This window comes from Conger conger, chromosome 12 (assembly GCF_963514075.1).
Source record: "Conger conger chromosome 12, fConCon1.1, whole genome shotgun sequence".
Taxonomy (NCBI): Eukaryota; Metazoa; Chordata; class Actinopteri; order Anguilliformes; family Congridae; genus Conger; species Conger conger.
This window is the reverse complement of record NC_083771.1, coordinates 32,171,493-32,196,032: the sequence shown is the minus strand read 5'-3', so window position 1 is coordinate 32,196,032 and position 24,540 is coordinate 32,171,493. Positions and strand designations below refer to the sequence as shown.

The following is a 24,540-nucleotide window of genomic DNA, read 5'->3' as shown; positions in this document are numbered from 1 at the left end:
ATGTTTTCCTCTCCAGAGTGCTGCGGCGGCTCCCAGCCCGGTCCTGGGGAACATCCCTCCAGGAGACGGGATGCCAGTTGGGCCCGTCCCTCCAGGATTCTTCCAGGTACAGCCGACACGAACAGCTCCTCCCAGAGCGCGGCTCTCAGCCCGTGGGCCCCTGCCCGCGGAGACACACAAACAAGCGTACGCATGAATCCACGTGCGCGAAAGGGCCCGCGCACACGGGCTCGCACACGCGCACGGGTGAAACGCTCACCCAGGTAACGCCCCACGCGTGACGGAAAACACACGCTCCATGCCTGGCATCTCACTTTCGGTTTAACAGACATACGCCCGCGCTCTCATTCCCTCTCTCCAGAAAGATTCTGAACATCTTCTGGGCGAATCGAATCTCCGTCGAGCAGCTGCGTCAGAAAACCGGTCGCTGTAGCAACTCGGTTGAAATAAAGGTGTGGCGGCTAGGTTGGCTTGGTCATCTCCTGGGAATGCCTGTGAATCAAACACCTATGGCTGCCCTTCATTCACCTGTTGGTGAGCGCAAAAGAGAGGGAGACCAAGAGTGGCTTGGGAGGGGAAACAGCCTGTCAGCACTGAGCTAGAGGAGATGGGCTCCAGTAGGGGAAGCCCTAGCTGATGCCAAACATGGGGAAAACTACCCTATGTCCCTCCTGGGGCCAAGAGGATACATAACATTTTGTTGTGGCATAAAAACAACCAGAGAACAAAAAAAAGAAGTTTGTTCAGTCTACTTGCTGGTAAAGCGTGGTGCTTCTGGTCTATAATTGCCTCACACCTGCCTCTGATGCTCTTCCTCCTAAGCAAATAGACAAACAATCACGATACAGAAAGGCAACAGAAGCGATCAGTGTAATTAGAATCGCCGCTGCTACAGTGAGACTGGCAGGCTAGGGGATGTGCCGTCAGTCCATCAATCGTGCTCTGTTCCTTTGAAGCGCTGATTTGAGCCATCTTCCCGGGTAAAGGCTCGGTAATTGTTTGTTGAAGCTGACAGAGCTCAGGGCTGCTTTCTCTCGGCCAAAGGATGTTTCTCTTTGCCGGATTCCGTCGGAATGCACTGCTCACTGATCCCCAGTTAGCAATTTTGGTGTAATTTTAACGCGGCTTTGTAGATAAATATTCCCTTTGACTTTCTGGAAAGATTCTAAGTGGGAGTGAACACATATTTATTTATGTGACATCTCCGTGGGAATTTATGAAATAAATGCTCATTTACACAGGTGGCAAAATTATTCTGGTGAACGTGCATGTATCCACATTGTCCCAGCACAAGAGACTCTGGAACGAGGGAAGCTGTGGCCCTTCAGTATATGCTAAAGGTGTCGAACTGTGTTTGAACAGGAATTAACATGGAGAGCGCAGTTTCTTCATTAGCGTTATGACATCACATTAGCATATAGCGCAGGATCAGGGAAACCGTGATGACTGTGAAATATGAATGAAGTTTGAGTCTCGGAGGACTCGCCTTCCTTATGTGAGGTCACAGTACGCATCATTACTGATCTAAGGACAGAGCTGGAGCATGTACACATGGGTCTACGTGAAGGAGAGAGAAATAATTTGAGATTGACACAGAGAGGAAAGGAGGGGACTCACTCATTAAGACACGTCCTCACTCATTAATGTCTCCGTACAGTGACGTTCTACTTGTCCAATAAATGTTGAGCCGCATCGCTGAGCCAAATGCAAGTTCTGAATATCCTGAGCACTCTAGCCTTAAAAATGTAGGTGAGCTAAATAGAGTCAAGGGGAAGGAAGGGATAGTATTATTTAAGTATGATAGATTGGTGGCTTCCATTTTCCATTCCTCACCTCCTCGCTCTCCGTCCCCTTAAGCACCTGGGTACAAGTGCAGTATGTCCCATTGATAGGATGCCGGTCCATTGCAGGCTCATAGATTAGATTGCTTCATTATGGGAACGTCGGAAAGAAAATTACAGTGAAACATATTGAAGTAAATGAACAACGAGAGCCTTGACTTTGGACCTGGTGCTTCAGCGAGTCCCTGAAACGACATGTGAGATATTTTAGCTGGAGTATCATACACACAGCTGTCCTTCTGGTGAGTGCGATTTGTGTTGCTGTGTTCGGGTTCGTTTCAGCTTTAGCTTTAGCATTAGCATTAGCGTGCTACTTACGCTAGCAAGTTCTCCGTTTTCTTCGTCAGCGACTTGCACAATGCATTTCTGCAGCTGGGTATTTGCTGAAGCTGATATTTTGCTCAAAGTTGGCAGTGCCTCGCCTGGGAATTGCAATCTCTTAAATTATATGCACAGTACACTACACTGCTGGCCAAAAACCTTGCTCAACCAGGCCACTCCAGTTCATATTACAACAATTCCCAGTACCAGGAACCAAACACAATATATTTTTAACCTTCTTATTTGGCTAACGTAACAGAAGTGTCTAATTTTGAGCATGTATCAGGAGGAAGCGGGTGGGTGTGGGGAAGCAAATGAGCGCGACACCGTGTTCCCGCTTAGCCCATTTGCAAGTGAGAGCGTGCGTCGGCTATAAGCGTTCCCTGTCTGTTATCTTGTCTCTCAGGTGAGTAATGGAGAGAAGAGCGTATCTGATGGCGGCGTACGGGAATGTTCTAGATTAAAAGAATGTCACACAGACAGACGTCTCACCGGGGGTGTGGTCAAGCAAGCAGAGCTGATGAGTTAAAGTGGCCCGCTACAGAGTTAATTACTTAAGGAGCTCAGATTATCCCCTGTAAGTGGCTTGCCTCTTGCTTTTTTGTTTGTTGACGCTAGGCGTGTGAGACAATGGCCGACTGTTTGCCGACGGGAACCTTTTTTTTCCACATTTGCAGCTTATGAACATGAACCCAAAGCACCAAAAACACAGAGATCTATTAGCAGAATGTAAGAACAGTGTTCTTGCTGCAGCAGAGGGTGTATCTGTGTCATCTGTTCTGTGTCTGGAAGAAAACAACAGGTGATCATTTATTTGTTCAGGGAATGCACTCTCTCTCTCTCTCTCTCTCTCTCTCTCTTCTATCTTGCATTCATATTCTCTCTCTCTGATTCTCTAGCTTTCCCTCTTTTGCCCTCACTCCCATGTCTCTCTCTCTCTCTCCCTCTCTCCCTTTCTCCCTCCCTCCCTCTCTCCCTCTCTCTCTCCCTCCCTCCCTCTCCAGCACGTCTGCTCTTCAGCCTCTGCTGAGGTGCGGTTGGGTTTTTTTTTTGTCTGAAGTCACTGAGGCGTGTCATATCAGGGAGTTGATATCAGAATCGCCCGGGACAGGCTGTTCTCCCCCTGCTTGGCATCTACACACACACACTCTCTCTCTCTCTCTCTCTCTCCCTCGCCCCTTCACTCCCTCACTCTCTCCCCCCCTTGCTCCCTCTCTCTCTTTCTCTCTCTCTCTCTCTCTGTCTGCTCCTCCGTCTCTGGTTCAGCTACCTCAGGAGGGGTCCCTCCCTGTGTGATGCCAGTGGAGGTGCTGGCTGTTTATTTTCGGGGGCTGTGTCTTAGAATCTAGGTTGAAAAGGGTCTCAAACCATGTGCACAGTTCTGTTCTGTTCTGCCTTGTGATTGGTTTGATTAAGGCATACGGTCCCTCATGGTCATAAGCTCCACCCTTCTTTCTGTGCATGTCAGAGGTTCGCTGAGCCCTCACGTTTGTATTGTTGTCTCGCAAAAAAAAAAAAAATTGGGTGGCTTCATTAAACGGCTCCTCCTCTCTCCATCTTTCATCTGCCAAGCTGCCCTCCTTTTCCGCCGGACGCACATAGCTCACTTTTTATTTTAACCCTTTGCGAAATCGGGTATTTGCCATTATGCTGCCCATTAAGAACCCCTGCTCAGGAGTAGGACAGCAGTGCCCACCTGAGGATGTGAACATATGACCTCCAGGCAAGCGGCCTGGTTCCCATGCCAATAACCCTAACCCCTAACCCCTAACCCAAGCCAATAACCCTAACCCCTAACCCCTAACCCCTAACCCAAGCCACTAACCCTAACAAACAGCTACTGCGGCCTGCTGACAGGGACTGCTTACTGCTCAACATTACATTTCATTTAATTTGGCATCCAAGTTCAACTTTTTTAAGCTAAAATGTTAGGTATTTTGATATACTGAAGAGTGAAATACTGCACATGCTTGTAGCTGAATTTAAAGTCGCAGTGCTGCCCTCAGTGACATTAAGACCCTCTGTTCAGAGAAGAACCCTTCCACCTTTATTTGCTGATTGTTTGGTGTCATGATGAAGCAAGCAAACAGGGTGTTCAAACAGGGTGCGTTTCTGCTGGGAGACGGCTGTGTGTGACCGCCGTCAAACCGCTCAGTGAATGCGACGTGGAAGCCGCAGCTCTGATGGGGGAGGGGCGACCCTCTCATTGGCCCGTGCAGCCGCCCGTCTGAAAGCCTGACGTGTCTGCGTGCGGTCCCCCGCGGACCCCGGTCCCCGGGGACCGCTCCTCGCGGCTCCCCTCGCTCGACCCCGCTCGCCGGCCTGTGACCGGCGCTGCAGGCGGTGCGGGGCGATCGATGCTCCGGCGTCTACGCGCTGAACGGTCTCAGCAGGCACGCCGCCATGACGCATCGATCGCAACGGCTGTAATCGCAGTGCCAAACTGCGCCGGGCTCCAGGACTCCATCAGACTCCACCGAGGCAGTGCGTCTGATGCTGTCACGCTGTGTGCCTGTATACTTTTGTTATTTTGTTATTGTAATTGTGAAGCCCCTCTCTCTCTGTCTCTCTCTCTCTCCCCTTTCTCTCTCCCACTCTCTCTACTAGTCTATCTTGCTCAGTCTTCCTCTCCCACTCTTCCTCCCTCTCTCTCAACCTACCTGTGCCTTTCTCTCTTTCTTCCCCTCTCTCTCTATCTCTCTGTCTCTCCCTCTCTCTCAGCCTACCTGTGTGTGTCTCTCTCTCCCTCTCCCTCTCTCAGCCTGCCTGTGTCTCTCTCCCGCTCCCTCCCTCTCTATCTCTCTCTCACTCCCTCTCTCTCTGAGCCTGCCTGTGTCTCTCTCTCTTTCACTCTCACTCCCTCTCTCTCTCAGTCTGCCTGTGTCTCTCTCCCTCTCCCCCCTCTCTCTCTCTCTCTCTCTCTCCCTCTCAACCTACCTGTGCCTTTCTCTCTTTCTTCCCCTCTCTCTCTATCTCTCTGTCTCTCCCTCTCTCTCTCAGCCTGCCTGTGTCTCTCTCAGCCTACCTGTGTGTGTCTCTCTCTCTCTCACTCTCGACCTGCCTGTGTCTCTCTCCCCCTCCCTCTATCTCTCTCTCTCTCTCACTCCCTCTCTCTCTGAGCCTGCCTGTGTCTCTCAGCCTACCTGTGTGTGTCTCTCTCTCGCTCTCAGACTGCCTGTGTCTCTCCCTCTCCCTCTCCCTCTCTCAGCCTGCCTGTGTCTCTCTCCCTCTCCCTCCCTCTCTCTATCTCTCTCTCTCACTCCCTCTCTCTCTGAGCCTGCCTGTGTCTCTCAGCCTACCTGTGTGTGTCTCTCTCTCTCTCGCTCTCAGCCTGCCTGTGTCTCTGTCTCTCCCTCTCCCTCTCTCAGCCTGCCTGTGTTTCTCTCCCTCTCCCTCCCTCTCTCTATCTCTCACTCTCACTCCCTCTCTCTCTCAGCCTGCCTGTGTCTCCCTCTCTTTCCTCCTCTCTCTCCGGTAGAGCGCGTTTCGGGCCCCGTCCTTGAGTGATGTCCGCCCGCGCCTCTCCTCAGACTCAGGCGCCAGGCGGACGTTTCCGTGGCGACAGCGTCCGCTCCGGATCATTCCGCCCGTGCCGGCAGAACGGGACGCGGAGGGACGGAGATTTACAGACTCGCTGATTTATGTTCCGCGCAGTGCCTTACAGTACGCGCAGAGACTCATTTCACTCTCTTACTTTTTCATCCCACACATAAATCATCCCGCCCTTATACAGGCCCCGGCGCTTCTTCAGAGGGAACTGAGATGAACTTGTGATTTTATCAGACAGATATCCAACACGGGGGACCGAATTTCCGCCCTCCTGTCCAAACCAATAGCATTTCCGTGCTGTGTGCTGTCCCTCCCGAACGGTCTGTCCCCAGGGGCGTTTTTTTAACGTGGATGTGCGTCGCGACGATGATTTTATCTCCCTGCCGATGTATTCAACGGGAAAAGGAGAAGAAAATGATAAATTGGGGTGAAGTGACTGCCTCTGGAGGTGAACACCATAATTCATCTGGTATTGCCCTCTGCTGGCCTGCTGTGCGACTCCAGAGAGTTTTACCTCAGGAGTTTTTTCTTTAAACTCCGTGTAGCGTAGCGCGTCGCTCACACACGACGAGTTGTCAATTTATACAGCTGGATGTTTGCAGAAGATTATTGGAGTTAAGAGCTCACTCAAGGGGGGAACAAAAGCAGGTCGCCTGGGAATGGAAGTCCAGCCAGTTAAGTAGCGCCTCGCTAAGCCACTCGATTCAGCAGTGCTTTATTAGCCTTTCGGGGTGACGGTGTGCTGCTCAAACCCTTTCTTTCTGCATCTCAGACACGCTGTGCGCCCTTTCTGCACAGGGCTCATGGAATGGTGCTATTCGCTCGAGGAATGCGGGGTCTCGTCTCCATTGGCCGCGTGACTTGACTGACAGCCATCCTGGCAAATGACACATCAGTGTTTTTCAGAAGGAGGATTTTCTGTATTCTGTAAAGCATCTTTGTGACAGTTCTGTGTAAAAAGTGCTTACAAATAAAATTGATTCAATGTATGTACAGTGTATTATTCTGACTCTGTGCTAGGTAAACTATCTGTGTCAGGTATTTTCCTTGGCTTAAAGGTTAAATGTTTTTTAATTCTTTGTTTGCTAAGTTTGGATTTTGCAGTGCAACACTTTGGCACGTTGCCATTTTATAATCACCAGTTTGTGCTGTCGCATGAACAGTCGCTGCATTAAAGCATTCTTCGTGTTGGAGCAAATTAATGCACTGCTAAGATAGCAGTCTGCTGATTTCATGATATCAGCCAGAACAGGTTCCTCTATCCTTCTCAAATGACAGCTGGCTGTTTTTTTTGTTTGTTTTTTTTTTCATCTCATCTCCTGTATGGATTTTCTCCACACAGATCTCCAAGGTTAAATATTTCTGGAGTGTTCTTGCAGATTGTGATTCCTTACTTTATAACATACAGTATAGCCTATAACAAAAGTCCAAAGGATTTTGTTTAGAATGCTTAAGGACCCTGCAGCACATGTTTCTACAGCTTCTGTGACTGTGAAAATTGTATTAATTCCATATGTGCTGGTCAATACCCAATGTGTCTGATAAAATTGATAATATCTCTGTAACTGCCTAAATACCCCAGTCGTATTTCATAAAGAAACATGTCCTTGCTGAGTTTCATGTACAAAAATTCTGAAGGAACAGTCTGGTTACCTTTTTTATTGTAATGATATTTTTTGGTGTTTGTGGGGTACAGTGATACCTACTGGCTGGAGGACTGTTCTGCATCCAGGTCTGTCTCCCACACCCTTGACAGCATGTAGAGAAAATGGCGAATTCACATGGTAGACTGGAGAGAAAATATGAGCCGAGTGTCTGGGATGTCACGCACTGACTTTCCATGGGCTTGTGAATAGTTTTTGTATCATGTTATACAATTTGGAGCCAGAGACTGCGTACTTGGGAAACGGGAAGCCCTTATATTGGCATGAAGTCTGGCAAGTGTGGCTCGTCCGTTAAGCGTGTCAGATAGTGACATGGCAGTTACCCTAACTGTCCCTGATTCTTCAGCAAAGTGTTTCTATGTCGTTACACAATGACTTATCAGATTGGCACATGGGGAGACATTTGATGCAGAAAAAACACTGATTGCGCTCCTACATTCTCTATAGGATTTTCCGTACAAAGTCAAAATGTTTCTGTACAAAAGAGGTGGCTGAAACACCAATACTAGAGGCAACCGCCCTGACGCTAGTGAACAACACGTCTGAACAAGACCAGGAAGTGAACTTAAAGCCCAGTTTTGGCCGCCTAGTTCACACCTGCGTATCAGAAACAGTACTTGACAGTAGAGTGGTGGTGCTTACCCTCTTACCTGCCCTTAGGGGGAGCTGTTCAAAGCTGTTAGTGGGGCGGAAGAGGCACATCAAAACCGTAGGACACTAGCTTGCTGTGGCAAAGAAACACAATGCTGCTCTGTATGATATCTCAGAGCAGTGTTTGTTTGAACGCACCCTGTATGTTTCTGTTGCTAGAACAGAGCCTGGATTATGATTTTAACTTGAGTGCTACCCGTTGTCTTTCAGCTACAGTCAGTCAACGGGTAGGGATAACTTCCCCATTGCGTAGCAGTCTGAGCCTTTTTGGGTTTGCTATAAACGGGTCAATACACTGTAAGAACGCTGTCTGTGTGGTTATATCCTAATCTATGAGTCGGCTGTTCATTTGGCTGTAATAATAATCCTGGTATATGAGCTCAGGAGGCAAATCATTTTTGTCAGTGTTCATATTTACATGACATTTTAGGGATTTAGCAGATGTTACTACCCAGACCGACTTGCATAGCTTCGATTCTGTTTTACATGCAGTCTCATTTAGGCGTATACAGCTGAATATTTACTGAAGTCATTCAGGTTAAGTGCCTCGCTCAAGGGCATAACACATCCTTCTCTCTTCACTCTCTCTTATACATGTAATTAAAGAAAATACAAATTTTTAAGTGCACTTTGTTGTACACTATCCAGTAGGGTATATTTTATTTAGGGTATATTAAGGTGTTTTTGCTTTTGTTTTCTCATCCAGTGGAATTAATGTTATTCAGTCCCATGGTGCACACTGGATCAACAAGTGGAAAAGCCCTCTCCATTTTCACAGATCTTAATTAGCCGAATAACTGAAGGGAAACTGTACCGTCCGCAAAAACCCAGCCACTGAGAACCGAGGTGCCATCCCGAGGGGCCTGGGAGCCTGGCCAATGAGAGAGGGAGCAGGGGGTGGTACGTGTTCGCGTGCACGATGCGGTCCCGCAAGTGGTCTGTCCGCAGAGAAGATCACTTGAGGTAGATGAAGTGTGTTTGGCCGCCATCTTTAGTTAGATCCCCTGCTATTGGGTACCGGCTGGCAAAGACAGGGGAAGGTCTGCTACACTTTCACAAATTTGACAGTAGGTAGTGTTTGTAAAAACAGATCAGTGTGGTGCCTGTGGTGAGAAATGTGTGTTCTGTTAAATTGGTGGAACAGGCGATGCTTTCTGTAGTTTAGTGGTATTCATAAGCGTCTTCCAAGTACTGGAGACATGCTGCTAATATGAAGAATGGATCAGCAAATGAAGCATCTGCAGTTTTACATACAGTATAGGCTGATACTATAATGTGAAAGTGCCCATCTCTCTCAGCATTCCCCCATCCCTTCCTCCTCCCCTCCGTCCTTGTGTGTGTGTGTGTGTGTGTGTGTGTGTGTGTGTGTGTGTGTGCATGTGTGTCTGTGTGTACGTGTGTGTGTGTGTGTGTGTGTGTGCGCGTGTGTATAGGCATGTGTCTCTGTGTGTACGTGTGTGTGTGTGCATGCGTGTGTGTGTGTGTACGTGTGTGTGTGTGTGTCTGTGTATGTGCATGTGTCTCTGTGTACGCGTGTGTGTGTGTGTCTGTGTGCGTGCGTGTGTGTGTGCATGTGTGTGCGTGTGTGTGTGCATATGTGCATGTGTGTGTGTGCGTGTCTGTGCGCGTGCCTGTGTGTGTGTGTGCGTGTGTGTGTGTGCGTGTCTGTGCGCATGCGTGTGTGTGTGTGCGTGTGTGCATGTGTGCGTGTCCGTGTGTCCGTGTGTCTGTGTGTGTGCGTGTCTGTGCGTGTGCGCGCGCTCCCTGTTCTATTTTGAGCCCGTAGGATGGTCGGAGGCTCCCGATTGGAGAAAGGGGGAGAGGGAGGGAGAGAGCTGAGGGAGGCAGCATCATACTGCTGTTTATTATGAGAGGCCAACTTTAAGCACACAGGAGCACTCCCTGAGAACAGAGCTGAAACACAGCTATGTGTGCTTGTGTGTGTGTGTGTGTGTGTGTGTGTGTGTCTGTGTGTCTGTGTGTGTGTGTGTGTGTGTGTGTGTCTGTCTGTGTGTCTGTGCATGTCCGCTTATGAGCATGCATGTCGCACATTTGAACACAAACACATATTATGCCCTGAGTGCCTCCAGTATTGGTATAGCGGTTCCGTTATTAATTTGCCAACATAGAAAGCAGCTTCAGAGCCCCGTAGTCCGCTATAATAATGAGCCAGTAGAGGAATAAGTGTAGCAGCCGAACAAATGTGCAACAGTGTGAAGTAGCAAATCCCAGTCAGTCTGCCAACGGTTCCCAGATGAAGCAGCTGCCTGATTGGCTGTTCCCAGATGAAGCAGCTGCCTGATTGGAGCGAGCGTGGCTGTGCTGCTCCTATTGCCAGCGCTCTCTGTCCGATCGCGGGCGCTGGGGAGAATCTGGGCGAGACGCACTGCTATTGAGATCACAGCGCCGTCGCGTGCGCTAGCTCTCGGGCTGTGTGTTCAGTTCGCCGTCTTCCTGCGACTGGAAATAAAAACCATCAGCGAGATGGGATAGAATGGAATAGAATAGAATCACATTTTCTTTCCAAGGTGGGACTTCAGGTGAAGTAGTCAGAATACAAGAAATGAAGTTGAACAAAAATACATAAATTCCATGAAGGAATATATCAGTATTCTCAAGGAAATATTTCCAATAAAAAAGTAAAATGCCTTAGCGATCCAAATTTTACTGCATGCAGTGACAAATGCTACATTTTTGCTTTGTTTTGTTTGTGTTTCAGTGCACAGCAATGGACCAAGGTTTACTCTGTCAAAAAGTGCATTGATATTGGACTATTGACTAAAATAATAAAAGAAAACTGTTTTGCTAGCAGTCATGCTTTGGTTACAAGTAATCCAGCTAGACGTGTAACATGAATGGGATTGTGTTTAAACATTCTGCATGCATTTTGTATACATTTTCAATAGTTACATAATACATAATGTATCTTTTTGCTATTCTTCTTTATCTCTTGTTTCACATTGGAACAACACAACGGGGGGTGTTGTTTGATTGGTTACCTGCTACCTTGTAACCAATAGGAGGACAGTTTTGTGGAAGGTGCTTTGCAAAGGGACTGGTACTAGTGTGCGGCACATGTTGTTTCTGTTATTCTAAAGTGTCTTTGTTGTAGGGGCCTGTACTATAGGTGGGCTTGAAAATGTGCCCTTAAATGTAAACCGTTGGGACCCTATTAGCTGGTGGGAAACTCAGAAGCATGCAAATTGATTTCAGCCAGTTTCAGATCCCAGCAAATCCATGGAAAAGATTAAACAACAAAGATGATGGATGTTGAAATTTGGGAGCTGTTGATGTTTTTAAGCCTGTAAAGAAAGAGCATTAGCCTGTGCTGATGTGGGACAACTGCAAAGGTAGGATTGGCACTTTGATTAATTGTTAAGAGCTTAGGGCAGGAGGAGTTACTCCTGCGGTTTGGTTTCATTTTTCCTTTCTCTGAGGAGCTGATTCATTGGCTTCTCCCCGTCTCCAGTCTTCACAAGATGCCTTTGTACCTTTGTAGTTTTTCTTCTTCTCCAGAAACCAGTAGCCTTGATAACAATACAAGCTGTAATATGTTATTCATGCAGCTGGTTCTGAAATCGGCTATCAGAGTGAGGCTCTGAACACCCCAGACTCGGAGTTGAGCTGGTGGAAAGGCAGATTTCTCCAGCAACACGAGAAAGACCCCTTCTTCTTTCTCTTCCTCATCCTCGGCGCTTGACGACAGCCCTCCTGACGTTGCCACGGTGATGAAGGTGACGGGGCTCCCCGCTGCTCTTCCCGCGGAGAGGGCCTAGCGCGGAGGTCACCGCCCCCCCCCCCCCCCCCCCCCCACCGTCCAGCCCATTAATTATACACCCGGACTAATTAATTCAGCCCTTTCCCCCTCTCGCTAATTAAACAGGCCTTCCGCTGCGCGGGGGGAGTCAGGGCGGGGCTGGGGGCCGTGGCCGGAAGAGGCCCGTGGCTTCACCGGGGGCCCCCACACCCGCGTGTGACAGAAACCCCCGCCCAGCCGCCCGGGCCCGGATCCAGACCGCTCTTCCAGGAGTTGGGGCAGCGTGGGAAACGGAGACCGAACCGCAGCGCGTTCCTGCTCATCCTTAGCTTCCCGGTCACGCGTCGGTCTGGTTTCCAGTGCTTTCCGAGGCGCTCCTTCACCACGCCGAGGGCTAAAAATAGCCTGAGAGCGCGCTAACCGCGGCAGCCTCTGACCGCAAGCTGCAGCCTCCAATCTCGCCTTCGTATTTTCATCTTTTTTTCTCGGCGGTTATTTGCGAGCCCAGCAGATGCTCTTAACTAGGGCGGCTCGCGTAGCTCTCGTCTCCTCTCGTAATCCCCTTTCCGCTGCTGGGTAGAGCCGCGTGTATTCAGGTCAAGTAGCCTGCTTAAGGGGGCAGCTGCTGCGCCTGACCTGGAAGCCAAAGTCCACCCCTCTGGTCCCTCTCCTGAGTAAGAGGCATCTGTTTGACCCGCACGTGGCTAATCTGAGCCGCGTAAGGGGTTAATTACAACCGCTGGCCCCACACAGGCACGAATGGCAAGTGTATACAAAGCAGGTATCATTCACAAAATGCATGCAGCAGGCCTGGGCAATCTGGAACAGTCTTCCCTCATCTTCGGTAAATGAATTTGTCTGTCAATTTCACAAATAAAGAACAAACCAGTCCAATTATTCCTCTAACGAGTACAGTATATGCTCAACCAATCAGAATGGCTCTATTTTAGAAAGTTTTTGAAATGCAACCTTTAATGGACAGCTTGCACCATATGGCATTGCACAGCACTCTGACCATCTGCTCAAACCTTGGGCTTGGTCGTAACATATCAGTGCAAGAGAGAACAGCAGGCGAAATATATGACCCTGCTGTTGCTTAAAACAGCAACACCGGCAATGAAGTAAAAGCGAAGGCCATTCTTCCTGTCTTTTCCCCTCAGCGCTAATCTGCTGTAGCACGATGGCTAGCATATCCCACAGTCCCAATGACATCTACATGGCTAGCATACCCCACAGTCCCAATGACATCTTTATGGCTAGCATATCCCACCGTCCTAATGGCATCTACATGGCTAGCATATCCCACAGTCCCAATGACATCTACATGGCTAGCATATCCCACAGTCCCAATGACATCTACATGGCTAGCATATCCCACAGTCCCAATGACATCTACATGGCTAGCATATCCCACAGTCCCAATGACATCTACATGGCTAGCATATCCCACAGTCCCAATGACATCTACATGGCTAGCATATCCCACAGTCCCAATGACATCTACATGGCTAGCATATCCCACAGTCCTAATGACATCTACATGGCTAGCATGTCCCGCAGTCCTAATGACATCTACATGGCTAGCATATGCCACATCTCAGGACACCTACACCTCCATACACACTCAGAGGCATGTGTGTAACATGTGGATGTCCCCTTCCAGAGAAAACTGCTACAATTGCACTCAATCGCTTAATTAGGGAATATTGGTGTGTAAAACCAATGACTACATTATGCTTTAGAAAACAACACACAGCAATGCACTTTTGAAAACATACTTGTATGTTTATTCACTGAAAGCAGCAGGGGAGCTGAACGCACGGCGAGCGGCCTTCTTCAGCGTGTGGTGACACGGCGGATGTCCTGTTCTTTCCATAGGGCGGCCCTAGCTCACAGCCTGCACTACACAACCCCAGAAACCCCACCATGGGCCCCCGCACGCAGGTAATGCCTAGCAGAGCCCTCCCCACGGAGAAGCCCGGGGCACCGCTCCTACCCCACCCCACCCCACCCACTCCTCAAAATGCCCCCTTTTCCAGGCCGCGCCCCCGCCCCACACTGCGCACCACCCCCTCGGACCCCCCCTTCCCCCGCACCCCATCTTCTCTGACCCTCTTCAGCCCTATTTCTCCAAACGAGCCTCCATGTCAACCAGCCCTGCAGACGGCGGAGGGATACGAATGGGGCCTGACGCGAGGTTGTGAGGAGGCTGTGGTCTTTTTGTCACTGTGGAGTTCTGCCCTCTGTGCTTACTGTACTCTTCAGCTCCTTCATGACCGGTGCTCTTGCAGTCTCCCTCTGTAGTTTATGAAGCACTTGGTCTTGCGTGTCCAGATGTGAGGTGATGGTGGCGGACTTGAACACGAGCGCTTTCTGTGCTCAGCGGACCAGGGCGTGTCCCAGCATGAAACATCTCGCTTTCACAGGTCTTAACAGGCTGGCAGGCAGACTTCAGCCCTCAACTGATTATAGTTTCTGTGTGTGTGTGTGTGTGTGTGTGTGTGTGTGTGTATGTGTATGCATGTGCGTTATCTCTTTGTTTTTGCTTGGGTTGTGTGTATGGTTGTGTTTAGGTGGATCTGCACATGTCTGTGTGTTGCTGAATCAGAGAGAAGGATGGAAAGTTCTGAGCCCTTCGAGAGGGTTGTCCTTCAGCTTTCAGGAAGACCGGGGGCGGGGACACGGTGGGGTCAAATTCCACCAGCCCCACCCATCTCGCTGACACTTTCTCTTGTACTACGTAAGCCATGGCTCAGTACGGAAAGCCCAAGTGTCCCAACACTGGTGCTCAAGGCTCCGTGTCACCCGAGTGTGTCGCCCCGTTCGAATCCGCACACTTTTGCACGGTTCGGTTGGGAATCCCACTCCTAACGGGCGCTTCAAAGACGGCAGTCTGCAGGTTAGGGTTATGAGCAGTGATCCGGCGCTTAAATATTTGCACATTAGCACCGTTTATCACAGCGGGCGAAGCGTGTATTTTTATGCGAGAGAGATGTTGATTCAGTTTATCGCTTCACACTTCAACTGTTTTTATTTGCTTTCGCTCGGGGCTGAAGCTCCCCGGCGGCTAATGCGGGCCGTTTGACCGCGTGAATCCACGGCGAGTGACGCGGGGTTCAGTCTATCCGCCGTGCTCTCCGCCCTTAAATTTGAATGCAAATGTGGAAGCGGTCGCCTCGCGGGGTAGCAGCGTGCAGAGGTGGAGTTCCTGTGAAATGCACTCGGCCGTCCTTCTCTAACAGCGCTTCTCAAAATGGAAGCCCGAGGATTACGGCTGATAATTGCTCTGATTATTATTATGTTGTGTTATTATTGGCCTTGGCGGAGGCTGCCTAGTGCCTGTGTTTATTCGTGTTTTCCATTTTCCAGCTGGATGTCCACAGAGGCTTTTCTACATGAGCGCTCTGCTCAGGGGCAGAATAGCCTGCCCAGGAATCAGCCCAGCAGAACCCACACACCTACTGTTGTCTGTCTACAAAGAGGGGCTTACGTTTCATTCTGTTTACTCTTGAGTCCTTTAAGTGTTTTTGCACTCACTTACCTTTGTGACCGCTTGATGAAACTGAGGTCACCCGATAGCCCGTGCGCACACGTACGGAGTCACGTGTCAGCCGCGTCGTATTTGGGACAAAAAAAAGAAACGGTTTGGTTGTTTTATGTGCTCTGTGTGAGCCATTTTCAAACAGGCACTCTCGCCGTCTGCCAAAAGAGGGGGCCTTTCATCTGAGACTGCCAAGCGGCAGGCGGGTGAAAGGTTGCCGTCAGTCTGCAGCCTGCCGGGCTCTGCTCTAGTTAAGTCTTGTTCTGTCTCCACAGCCTTTCATGTCTCCTCGTTACCCTGGTGGCCCCAGACCTCCCCTCAGAATACCCAATCAGGTACGTTCTCAACCGTGTGCACCAGCTGATGCTGGGAAAGATAGTTTCTTCTTGTTTTGCTGGTGGCTGGGTTGGTGTCCCTTCTCCGTGCTTATCCGTTGAAATAATTTCTAGACACAAGTTCTTTCCAGAAGTAAGGGTAAATTGTACAGTTCAAACTGTTAAAATGATTTCTGTACCAAACCTACGCTTTACACCCACAACTTAAAAAGTGATAAAAATGTAATCACATATTTCCACCAACAGCCATACCACCCTGTGACTTACTCTTGCCTGATGGCTGAAACTAAACAGGTGTGGGCTTGGTTACTACTTGAGAAAACTCATGCAGGCCATGCTAGAAGTGGTATTATAGGGACTCTGGGGGGCAGTCGTCTTGACCAACCTAGAATACTCTAAAGCCATGTTTCAGTAGCTATGGCATTAAACTGAGGTCCTTAATGCTCTATTGAATGATTGATAGGCATGAGATGAGAGCCTAATTCTTATATTCTCACAAGCCAGCCTCCTAATCATCCCCTTCATGACTGATTTTCTTGGTGTCAAACCTTTTGCATCTCCCCGGGTCTCTGCGATTGAGAAATGAACTCTTGAGGTGACATTTCTGCTTATCGAAATGTTAGTAACTAATGATCGGTCCGAGTCTGTTTCAGTATCTCTGATCTGTCATTGGTGGTTTAATGTTGTAAGCCCATCCCCTCCAGCTCCTGTGAGTTTGTGATTGGATGAGACAGTGACTGGATTGAGCAGTGTATTGTTTGTGTAGGCGCTGGGGGGAGTGCCAGGAAACCAGCCGTTACTGCCCAGTGGAATGGACCCCACAAGACAGCAAGGTGTGTGTCCACAGGAATGGTCCTTTTGTGTGTCTATTGTGTGTGTGTGTGTGTGTGTGTGTGTGTGTGTGTGTGTGTGTGTGTGTGTGTGTGCGTGCCTGTTTGTTATATGCTAATAATGCACTAGCAAATAAAGTCACACTAACTTGTGAAACAAACATCTGTACATCTGTCTTATGGGTATATATTATAGAATTTCTGCAGGAGAAGTTCAGAGCAAGTTATCTAGTTTTTACTATTCAGTAACTTGACAGTGGAATCAGAGAGAATTTGTACCTATTCAACTTAAATAGGTTGACTATAACAACTTTCGAACAATATTAAGATTATTCTCTTCCAAGTGGAATACTTTTTACTTACTGTAGTTTTAAACACTTGTAATAAATCCTCATCCTGTTTTTACCTCCCAGGTCATCCAGGCATGGGAGGGGCTATGCAGCGGATGACTGCCCCAAGGGGGATGGTCCCACTTGGGCCGCAGGTACGTGATTGGCTGGAGGAAATTCTGGACAGGAAGTAAAATAAAGGCTAAATCTCAGCTTTTCATGAACTGACTTCTGATCCAGATTTGAGTCTTAATTGCACTGTGATCGATACGGCCCTCTCAGGTCTAAGTAAACAGCCCATTCAGGCTGCAAAATGGGGCCTTCCTGAATGAGCTCTTGGCGTGACTGTATCCTTGGTTACTGTTGCAGGGGTACGGAGGGGGAATGCGGCCCCCCATCAACGCGCTAGGTGGCCCAGGAATGCCTGGAATGAACATGTGAGTACTCCCACGGGCCTGTGTGGCTTCCTCACACGACACGACCGCGGTCTCCGTCTGTTCTGGGGATCTGAGCATCACAGACGTAGACCGCCACGGCTCTCTCACGTGACATCGCTGGTTTTAAAGGTCATCTGAATCCACGCTCATACACCACCAGACATGGCATTGCTGTTTTTATTTCTGTCTTTCCTTGCAGACTGGGATTATTCTAATCCTTAAAATAAAGAAATAAAACTATAGAACCCCTATGCTTCAGGAGGTATACCAGTACGCCACTCCGTTTCAAACTCTCATCTCTGTTTTGTTTTTTCCAGGGGCCCTGGTGGTCGACCCTGGCCAAACCCTCCCAACGCCAACTCGGTAAGTCCCTGAGCAGGCGAGGGGGAGCGTGACGCACGCGGGGCCTGGTCTCCTCCTCTGAGGCTGAACAGCACGCCCCCACTGTAACGGCTGTCTGTAAATACCTCGCCCACACTGTGCGCCCAGACTGCATGTACACGGCGTACAGCGTGTCCTGTAGACTGCGCAGATATTGGCATGAGAGTTAAAGAGAGTTCATATTTTCAGTTGCTATTCGTTTCATGCCTGCATTGCTTATCGTGCAGAATCAGCCAATCAGATCGTTCTTAGGCTTCCTTGCTTGTGCCCCGGAGCAGAAACCAGTGATTGGTTGTTTGATTTATTGACTGGTTGATTGGCCAAATTACTGGTTTCTGTGACTGACGGTCGGTTGGTTGATTGATCTGTTGATTGATTTGTTTTGTTTCTATTGTTGAATGACAGATTGATTGATCGATTTAAATATCATCAGGCTTTGGCTGTGACAGAACCTCCCCTGGGGCATTCTAAACTAAGGCTTTAAATTCATACTGAAATTCAGATTGCTGTAATTTAACACTGTACCTCTCTCACCCTTAATGCGCTGCCAGAGAAAGCTCTTTTATTGGGTTATAGTTTCATGTTTAAAGCAATCATTATGCTGTCAGCATCTATTCTAATGAAGGCTCTGCACTGTGAGCAAGCTAGCGGCAAGAGAGGCACACAGAACGCCATTTGTCAAGACATCAAGGACCACAACGCAAATAAGTCTATTGTTTACTGTTATATCCTTGGCAATTTTTTTAAGCTGTGATGTATTTGTCTTATTGCTTTCTTATTGTCAAATAAACTAAACTGAACTTAACTCTCATGGAACAAACGCAAAACAAACCTCGTATGTGCACTGAATAGGACTTCCTTAGAGTAGGTTCCAGTTAAAGTTCAGCTGAATCGTACAGCATTGGAATGATGCGTGTTTAAGTGCAGTGTGTGAACTGCGGTTCATATTCTATAACTGATTGATATGACTTTAAATGAGCACCGATGGCAGTTAACCTCGTATAGACGATGGTGACCCGGGCGAGAGGTACTCAGCCGTCAGTTACTAAGGGCAACCCACAAGTCAGCATGTGGAGGAGGAAGATTTACATAAATGTCAAAGCCAATTTTATTCATTGGGCCTTCTAAGATGGATGTTGTGTTGCAAGCTTTGCTGATGTACTCTCTCTCTCACTGTCTATATCTATATATCTCTCTATATATCTGTCTATCTCTCTCTCCATCTCACACTCATTCTCCCTCTCCCCTTTCCTCCCTCCAGATCCCCTACTCTTCAGCGTCTCCGGGGAGCTATGTGGTAGGTGACGTCAGAACTGCATTCTTCCTCCTGCGGGGGAAGAGGACAGCTGGTCTCATTGGGAGGGTGGGGGGGTATGGCAGGGGTGTCTGACGCCTGCACCTCTCCCTCACCTCTGCGTCGGCCGGGCTCAGTCTGGCCCAGGATTAGCCTGCTGGGACTTTTGGCACTCGCCCCTGTGTCTCAGCTCTGCGAGGCCTGCTGCTGCAGCAGGAAGGCTGGGGCATTTTCAGTTCTGAGTACCGCCATCTTCTGTGTCCTGGCTGTGTCCAGCCCAGCGTGGTTCAAAACCAGACCAGGTCACGTTGAGAGTGACATGGTTCAAAAGCACACAAGGTCACACTGAGAGTGACATTGTTTTATAGCACACCAGGTCACATTGAGAGTGACATGGTTCAAACTCATAACCGGTCATATGGAGAGTAGCATGGTTCAAAACCACACCCAGTCACATCAAGAGTAACACAGTTTAAAACCACACCTGGTGACGTCCTATCCAGAATCTGCTCTACGCTGATTTATCATGAGTGAACTGAACCAGTTCCGTTCTTTGACTGTCTGTATGTATGTGCTGAGTGCTTCCTGAGTGAAGTCAGGCCAGAGACACATGCAGGACACAGGGGATGCTGTCAGCAGTCTATGAACTGAACTCCCCCCCCCCCCCCCCACTAGAGGCCTGTTCCTGCTGCGTTTACTGGAATTTGCCCGGCGTGTGGACGGGGCTCGCCTGGGAAGCTCTGGCCAGCTCAGCAGAAGAGGCGCTCTAATTTGATTTGGGATCTCGGGGAGAGGGGAGGGCAGGGGAGGAGACGTCCCACTCAGACGGGTGTGGAATGCGGGGCTGCTGACCTCAGCACGGAGCCCGAGACGCAGAGCGGCGGTGCGCTAATGACCCTCCCGCTGTCTGAGCGCGCTCAGAACCCCGCCTTCCTGAGCGCCACGTCCAGAGCCGCCTGCGCTTTCATGTGCACGTCTGTTTGCCTGTGCTGACCTGTGTTCTGTGTTTTTGCTTTCTGTTTCCTGTGCATGTCTATATTTGCCTGTGCTGACCTGCTTTTCCCTGTTTTTTTTTTGTTCTGTTTCCTGTGCTGGCCTTTGTTTGCCTGTGCTGGTCTCTGTTACAGGCCTAACCCTTTCCCACTGTGTTCTGTTACAGGGCCCACCTGGAGGAGGGGGGCCCCCAGGAACTCCCATAATGCCCAGCCCAGCAGGTAGGTTACCTTGGCAGCAATGTTCCTCTTGGGCCTTACAAGAGTGTGGAGAGTGGAAACCTAGGGAAAGTATTTGTTTGGACATACTGTAGGAAGCATTTACCTGTCATTACATCATAGTCCATTTCAAATCAGCAAAGGCTGGTTAAGTTGCCTGTGTTTAGGTTGTCCAACCAAGCACTGTTTAAATGAGTTTCTTTTTTTAAATTCTCTTATGCATTTTCTCCAAGGGAGCTATGGTTTCAGTTGCAGTTGTGTGGTTTGAATGTTAGATGTCTAGAATAGATAAAATCGTTTTCGGAGATATTTGATTTTCACGATCTTAAAGCCTGTTTTAGAGATAGCCTGATATGTCCAGATAATGTGAAAAGCTTTTGTATTCTGTTTTTAATGGATATCAGTATTCCTATTATTGAACCCGCTAATTTCTTCCTTTCATTTTTTAATAAAAACGATATAAACTGTATATTTTCTCACTTCTTTTTCAGACTCCACAAACTCTGGGGAAAACATGTACACTATGATCAATGCAGTGCCCCCGGGGGCTAACCGATCAAACGTAAGAAAGGAGAGACGTTAACAGAGACACGCTTGGCGCGACACATAGTCAAAGCCTAGCCGTACAGATAACGTTTTCCAGAGCCGCGCAGCTGTGAACCTAAAGGTGGTGCTTTGGTGTTTTTGCTCGGGTGGCTGGAAAACGGCCTTCACACTGCGAGGGTCACATGACCCCTGCAGCTGCCGGCCTGCCCTGACTCCGGGCGAGTCTCCCGCCGGAGTCTGACTCAGGCCACCTCTCCTGTCCTGGGATAAAGTTCACACTGACCTCCCCTGGACTCTGCGTGACTCACACCCCCGTGACTAGGGCCACGGCGCACTGCTTCCTGTTTGCTCTTTTCAACTCCTCCTCTTCATCTTTCTCCAGCTCACTTTGTTTCAGATGTTTCAATGCTACCAAAGTACAATACAGGAGATATTTCAGATTGAGCTTTGTCAGCAGAACATAGGTGGGAATTGGTGTTGAGACATGTTTTAGACTGATGACATGGAATGGTTTGCCTTTTCACACAGTAGTGTTTAAGACCAGAGTTGGCACAGTGCCGGATACTGGAGAAATGCTGAGCCGAAATGGCTGAATGGCCTGTTACCGTGTTTCGCTTGTTCTCCATGTTCTGTGGTGAGGCGTTTGGAAACTGACAGTCTCTGTGCGCAGCAACATTTCCTGAATTTCACTGAATAATTTAGAGTGAGGGGCCCGGATGTGTGTGTGTGCAGATGGGGGAATATGTTGTGTATGTGTCTTCCGTGTGTGTGTGTGTGTGTGTGTGTGTTTGTGTGTGTGTGTGTGTGTGTGTGTGTGTGTGTGTGTGTGTGTGTGTGCGCGCGTGCCTGCCTATGTGCGGGAGAGAGAGTGGTTTCTACTTGGTTTTCGAGCATTCACGTGCTGACCTTCCCCTCTGCTCTGTGATTGGCCCACAGTTCCCCATGGGCCCGGGAGCCGACGCCCCCATGGGGGGTATGGCCGGCATGGAGCCACACCACATGAATGGATCACTAGGTAAGAGGGGGCTGGTACAGGGGTACCCCAAAACATCAAACTACATTCGGCTATGTCCACAACACTGTCATCCACAGTATGGTTTACATAGCTTACCTTTTACCTTGTTATATACATACCCCTACAATCCATTTATACAGTTGGATATTTTCCATGCACCGTATTTGCCAACAGAGGTTAAATATCTCACTCAAGGGTATGATGACATTGCCTCGGGAATTGAACCTGCATGCCGCGCTACCCGTCCTGACAGAACAAGCCCCTCATACCACAGCCGTGTTGATGTCACTGTCTATCCAGGCAAACCCGCCCAATCGATACACCTCCAGCAGGCAGGTTACCTGCCTATGGCGGTGTCACGGTCACCACTGTCGCCTCGCAAGAAGGAGGTTTTCGGGTTCTCCCCGCGTTTGCGAGGGTTTCCTGCGGGTTCTCTGGGTCATTTTCCCTATCCCTTTAAAGCGGCCCCTCGAAGTAAAGCTTTAGAAAACACGATTTCGCAAATGAGTTTGAAGTAAAACTGTTGTTGAAAGGTAGGTGCCTTTGACCGGCGTTTTGCGGTGTTTTCCTTTCCTCAGTTCTTCTGGTAATGAGAGAGACGTTGGCAGACCGGGCCCCGCTCTCATGCAAGAAGGCTTGATCAAAGCGGCTGCAAAATAACGTTCTCATTTCCCCCGCCTGTGTCCCACTCCCGCAGACGCATTGTTATCACTTCCCAGCAGCATCTCTTGTTTGTGGATATTGCCGCGATCGTTATGTTCTCGGACCAGTGCAGCGCTAATGCGCAGACTTTGGTGGTCTTCTGTTGCCCCCTTGTGGGCGCTTATAGCTTCGCCCAAACTTTCACTAGTCGTAAATGGGGGGAAAAAATCCCTGCCCGTAATGAGGACCATATCTTTATCCATGGGAAGTATGTTAAGGAGCGTATTCAGGTTTAGACTTAGACAAGTCCAAGGTTCAATGTTAAATCCTGTCCTTGAGTGGAATGTAAAAGCTGTCAATAATGTGTACAGCGCTAAATGCTAAAGAAAACATGCTAACAGAATGCATGTTTGATGTAAGTCATCTAAGACACTCATTCGCCTGTGAACTCATTAGCCAAACTGAACTGGCTCTGGACACACTCACAAGTGAGGTATGGTAGGAGTCTTTGGATCTTCATTTGATTCTCTCATCTCTTCTTCTCCAGGGTCTGGTGACATGGACAGTCTGCCCAAGGTGAGTTTCACCATCGGTGTGCTTGTCTACTGCTCATCAGCACTGGACTGTCAGCAACTACAGGGAAACAGGCGAGAAAGGCACAAGGCGGCCCTAGCTCATGCTGGGTTTGTAGTATGCTTTGAACAAGAGCAAAAGCGGCTCTCCTCGAGGCTTCCTCTGTACACCGTGCGTTCTGTTCAGGCAATTTCCCGGCTGCTGTTTGAGAGATCGGTGTTGGAGCTGGAGGGGGGTTTAACGGCGCAGCTATCGTTTTGCGCCGCGTCAGTCATAAGCGCTGCGAGATTCTGCTCCTCTCTCGCCCGGCGCGATAAAACCGCCGGCTTTTCTGGAAAGCTCTCCCCACAGGCCCTGTGCAGTACCTGCCCGCTCCACCTGGAAGGACTGTCTGCCTCTATAGTCCCTTTCCTCCCAGTCTCACGACTGCTCTTCAAACATCGCACAGCTGTCTGCAGACAGAGGGGGGGGGGGGGGCTGTTACCAACCTTAAACAAACAGAGCTGGCCCTGCTCACCGGGGGGAGACAGGAGAGGGGTGTGAAATGTGCAAGAGGCTGATTGTGCGTCCCTTGGCTCACTCCCCAATGTCACTGTGTCGTGTGCACCTCATATGGTATCTGGTGTCAGGCTGGTATCGCTGTTTGTTTGTATCACTGTCTCATGAGCTGTCAAACTCCAGTCCTGGAGCGCCTCAGTTGCAGGGTGCTTTTAGGTGTGCCTCAGCCAAGTGATTCATTTCAGTCATTGATTGGCTAAAGAGTCCATACACCTTGTTCTCAAGGCCTTAATTGGCTGCTGATTGAATGGAAGCCACACATACCTGCAGACACTGAGGCCCTCCAGGGCTGGAGTTTGACAGCTCTGGTCTAAACAGACCAGGAGTGAGTGATACAAACAAACAGTGATACCAGTCTGACACCAAATACCAGATGAGACGCACAGGACACAGTGACATTGGGGTGTGAGTCAAGGGACATTCAGCCATTCGCACATTCAACACCCCTGGTTTAGTCTGAGACCACTGCCTCCTGCCTGTCTGTCCAGAATGAGCTGACTGTTTCCTGTCTGCCTGCACAGACTGATAGCACTGTCTTCTGTTGGTCTGTTTAGACTAACAATACTGTTTCCTGTCTGCTGTGTACACACACTAATACCACCACCCCTCTCCTCTCTGATTGAAACAGTTTCTCACTGACACTTGTTGCACTGCAATAAGCCACGCTGTACACACACACACACACACAGAGACACACACACACACACGAGGAGAGCTCAGGGCGACAGTTAAAAGCCGCAGAGAGGAGCAGACAGCCCCGTCTCCACTCCAACTTCCAGGAGAGCCGCGCGATTGGCGGGGCCTCACAGTGTCTCCCTTGGGTAGCGCGGGGTAACTTCAAAGCCTCCCAAAACTGCAGTTATCAAAGGACAGGCTGCTCCCGCGGCAAGCGAGGGATATGAAGGGAAGAAGACATAATGCTCTCTCTATTCTGGAGGAATTATCAAACACGGCTCAGTTCGGCGCGGCGACAGTCAGGGATTAGCCCCAGCCTTCCCTCAGCTAAAGTGCGGCTGTCACGTCTCCTGAAGTGACGCACAGCAGAAATGAGCGGAGCCAAATCTG

General features: G+C 49.3%; 1 protein-coding gene across 2 annotated transcripts in view; it reads left to right on the top strand.

Moving 5' to 3' along the window:
- The window catches only part of LOC133105651 (single-stranded DNA-binding protein 2), a 92,293-nt gene that overhangs the window by 63,384 nt on the left and 4,369 nt on the right, over positions 1–24,540 (top strand). For both annotated transcript variants that reach the window (XM_061215878.1, XM_061215879.1), the window contains 11 exons: positions 17–106; positions 15,600–15,659; positions 16,426–16,492; positions 16,903–16,973; positions 17,188–17,255; positions 17,573–17,618; positions 18,898–18,933; positions 20,090–20,144; positions 20,633–20,703; positions 21,624–21,702; positions 22,892–22,920. In XM_061215878.1, coding sequence (XP_061071862.1) covers positions 17–106; positions 15,600–15,659; positions 16,426–16,492; positions 16,903–16,973; positions 17,188–17,255; positions 17,573–17,618; positions 18,898–18,933; positions 20,090–20,144; positions 20,633–20,703; positions 21,624–21,702; positions 22,892–22,920 — 672 coding nt within the window. The remainder of the gene's footprint in view (positions 1–16; positions 107–15,599; positions 15,660–16,425; positions 16,493–16,902; positions 16,974–17,187; positions 17,256–17,572; positions 17,619–18,897; positions 18,934–20,089; positions 20,145–20,632; positions 20,704–21,623; positions 21,703–22,891; positions 22,921–24,540) is intronic.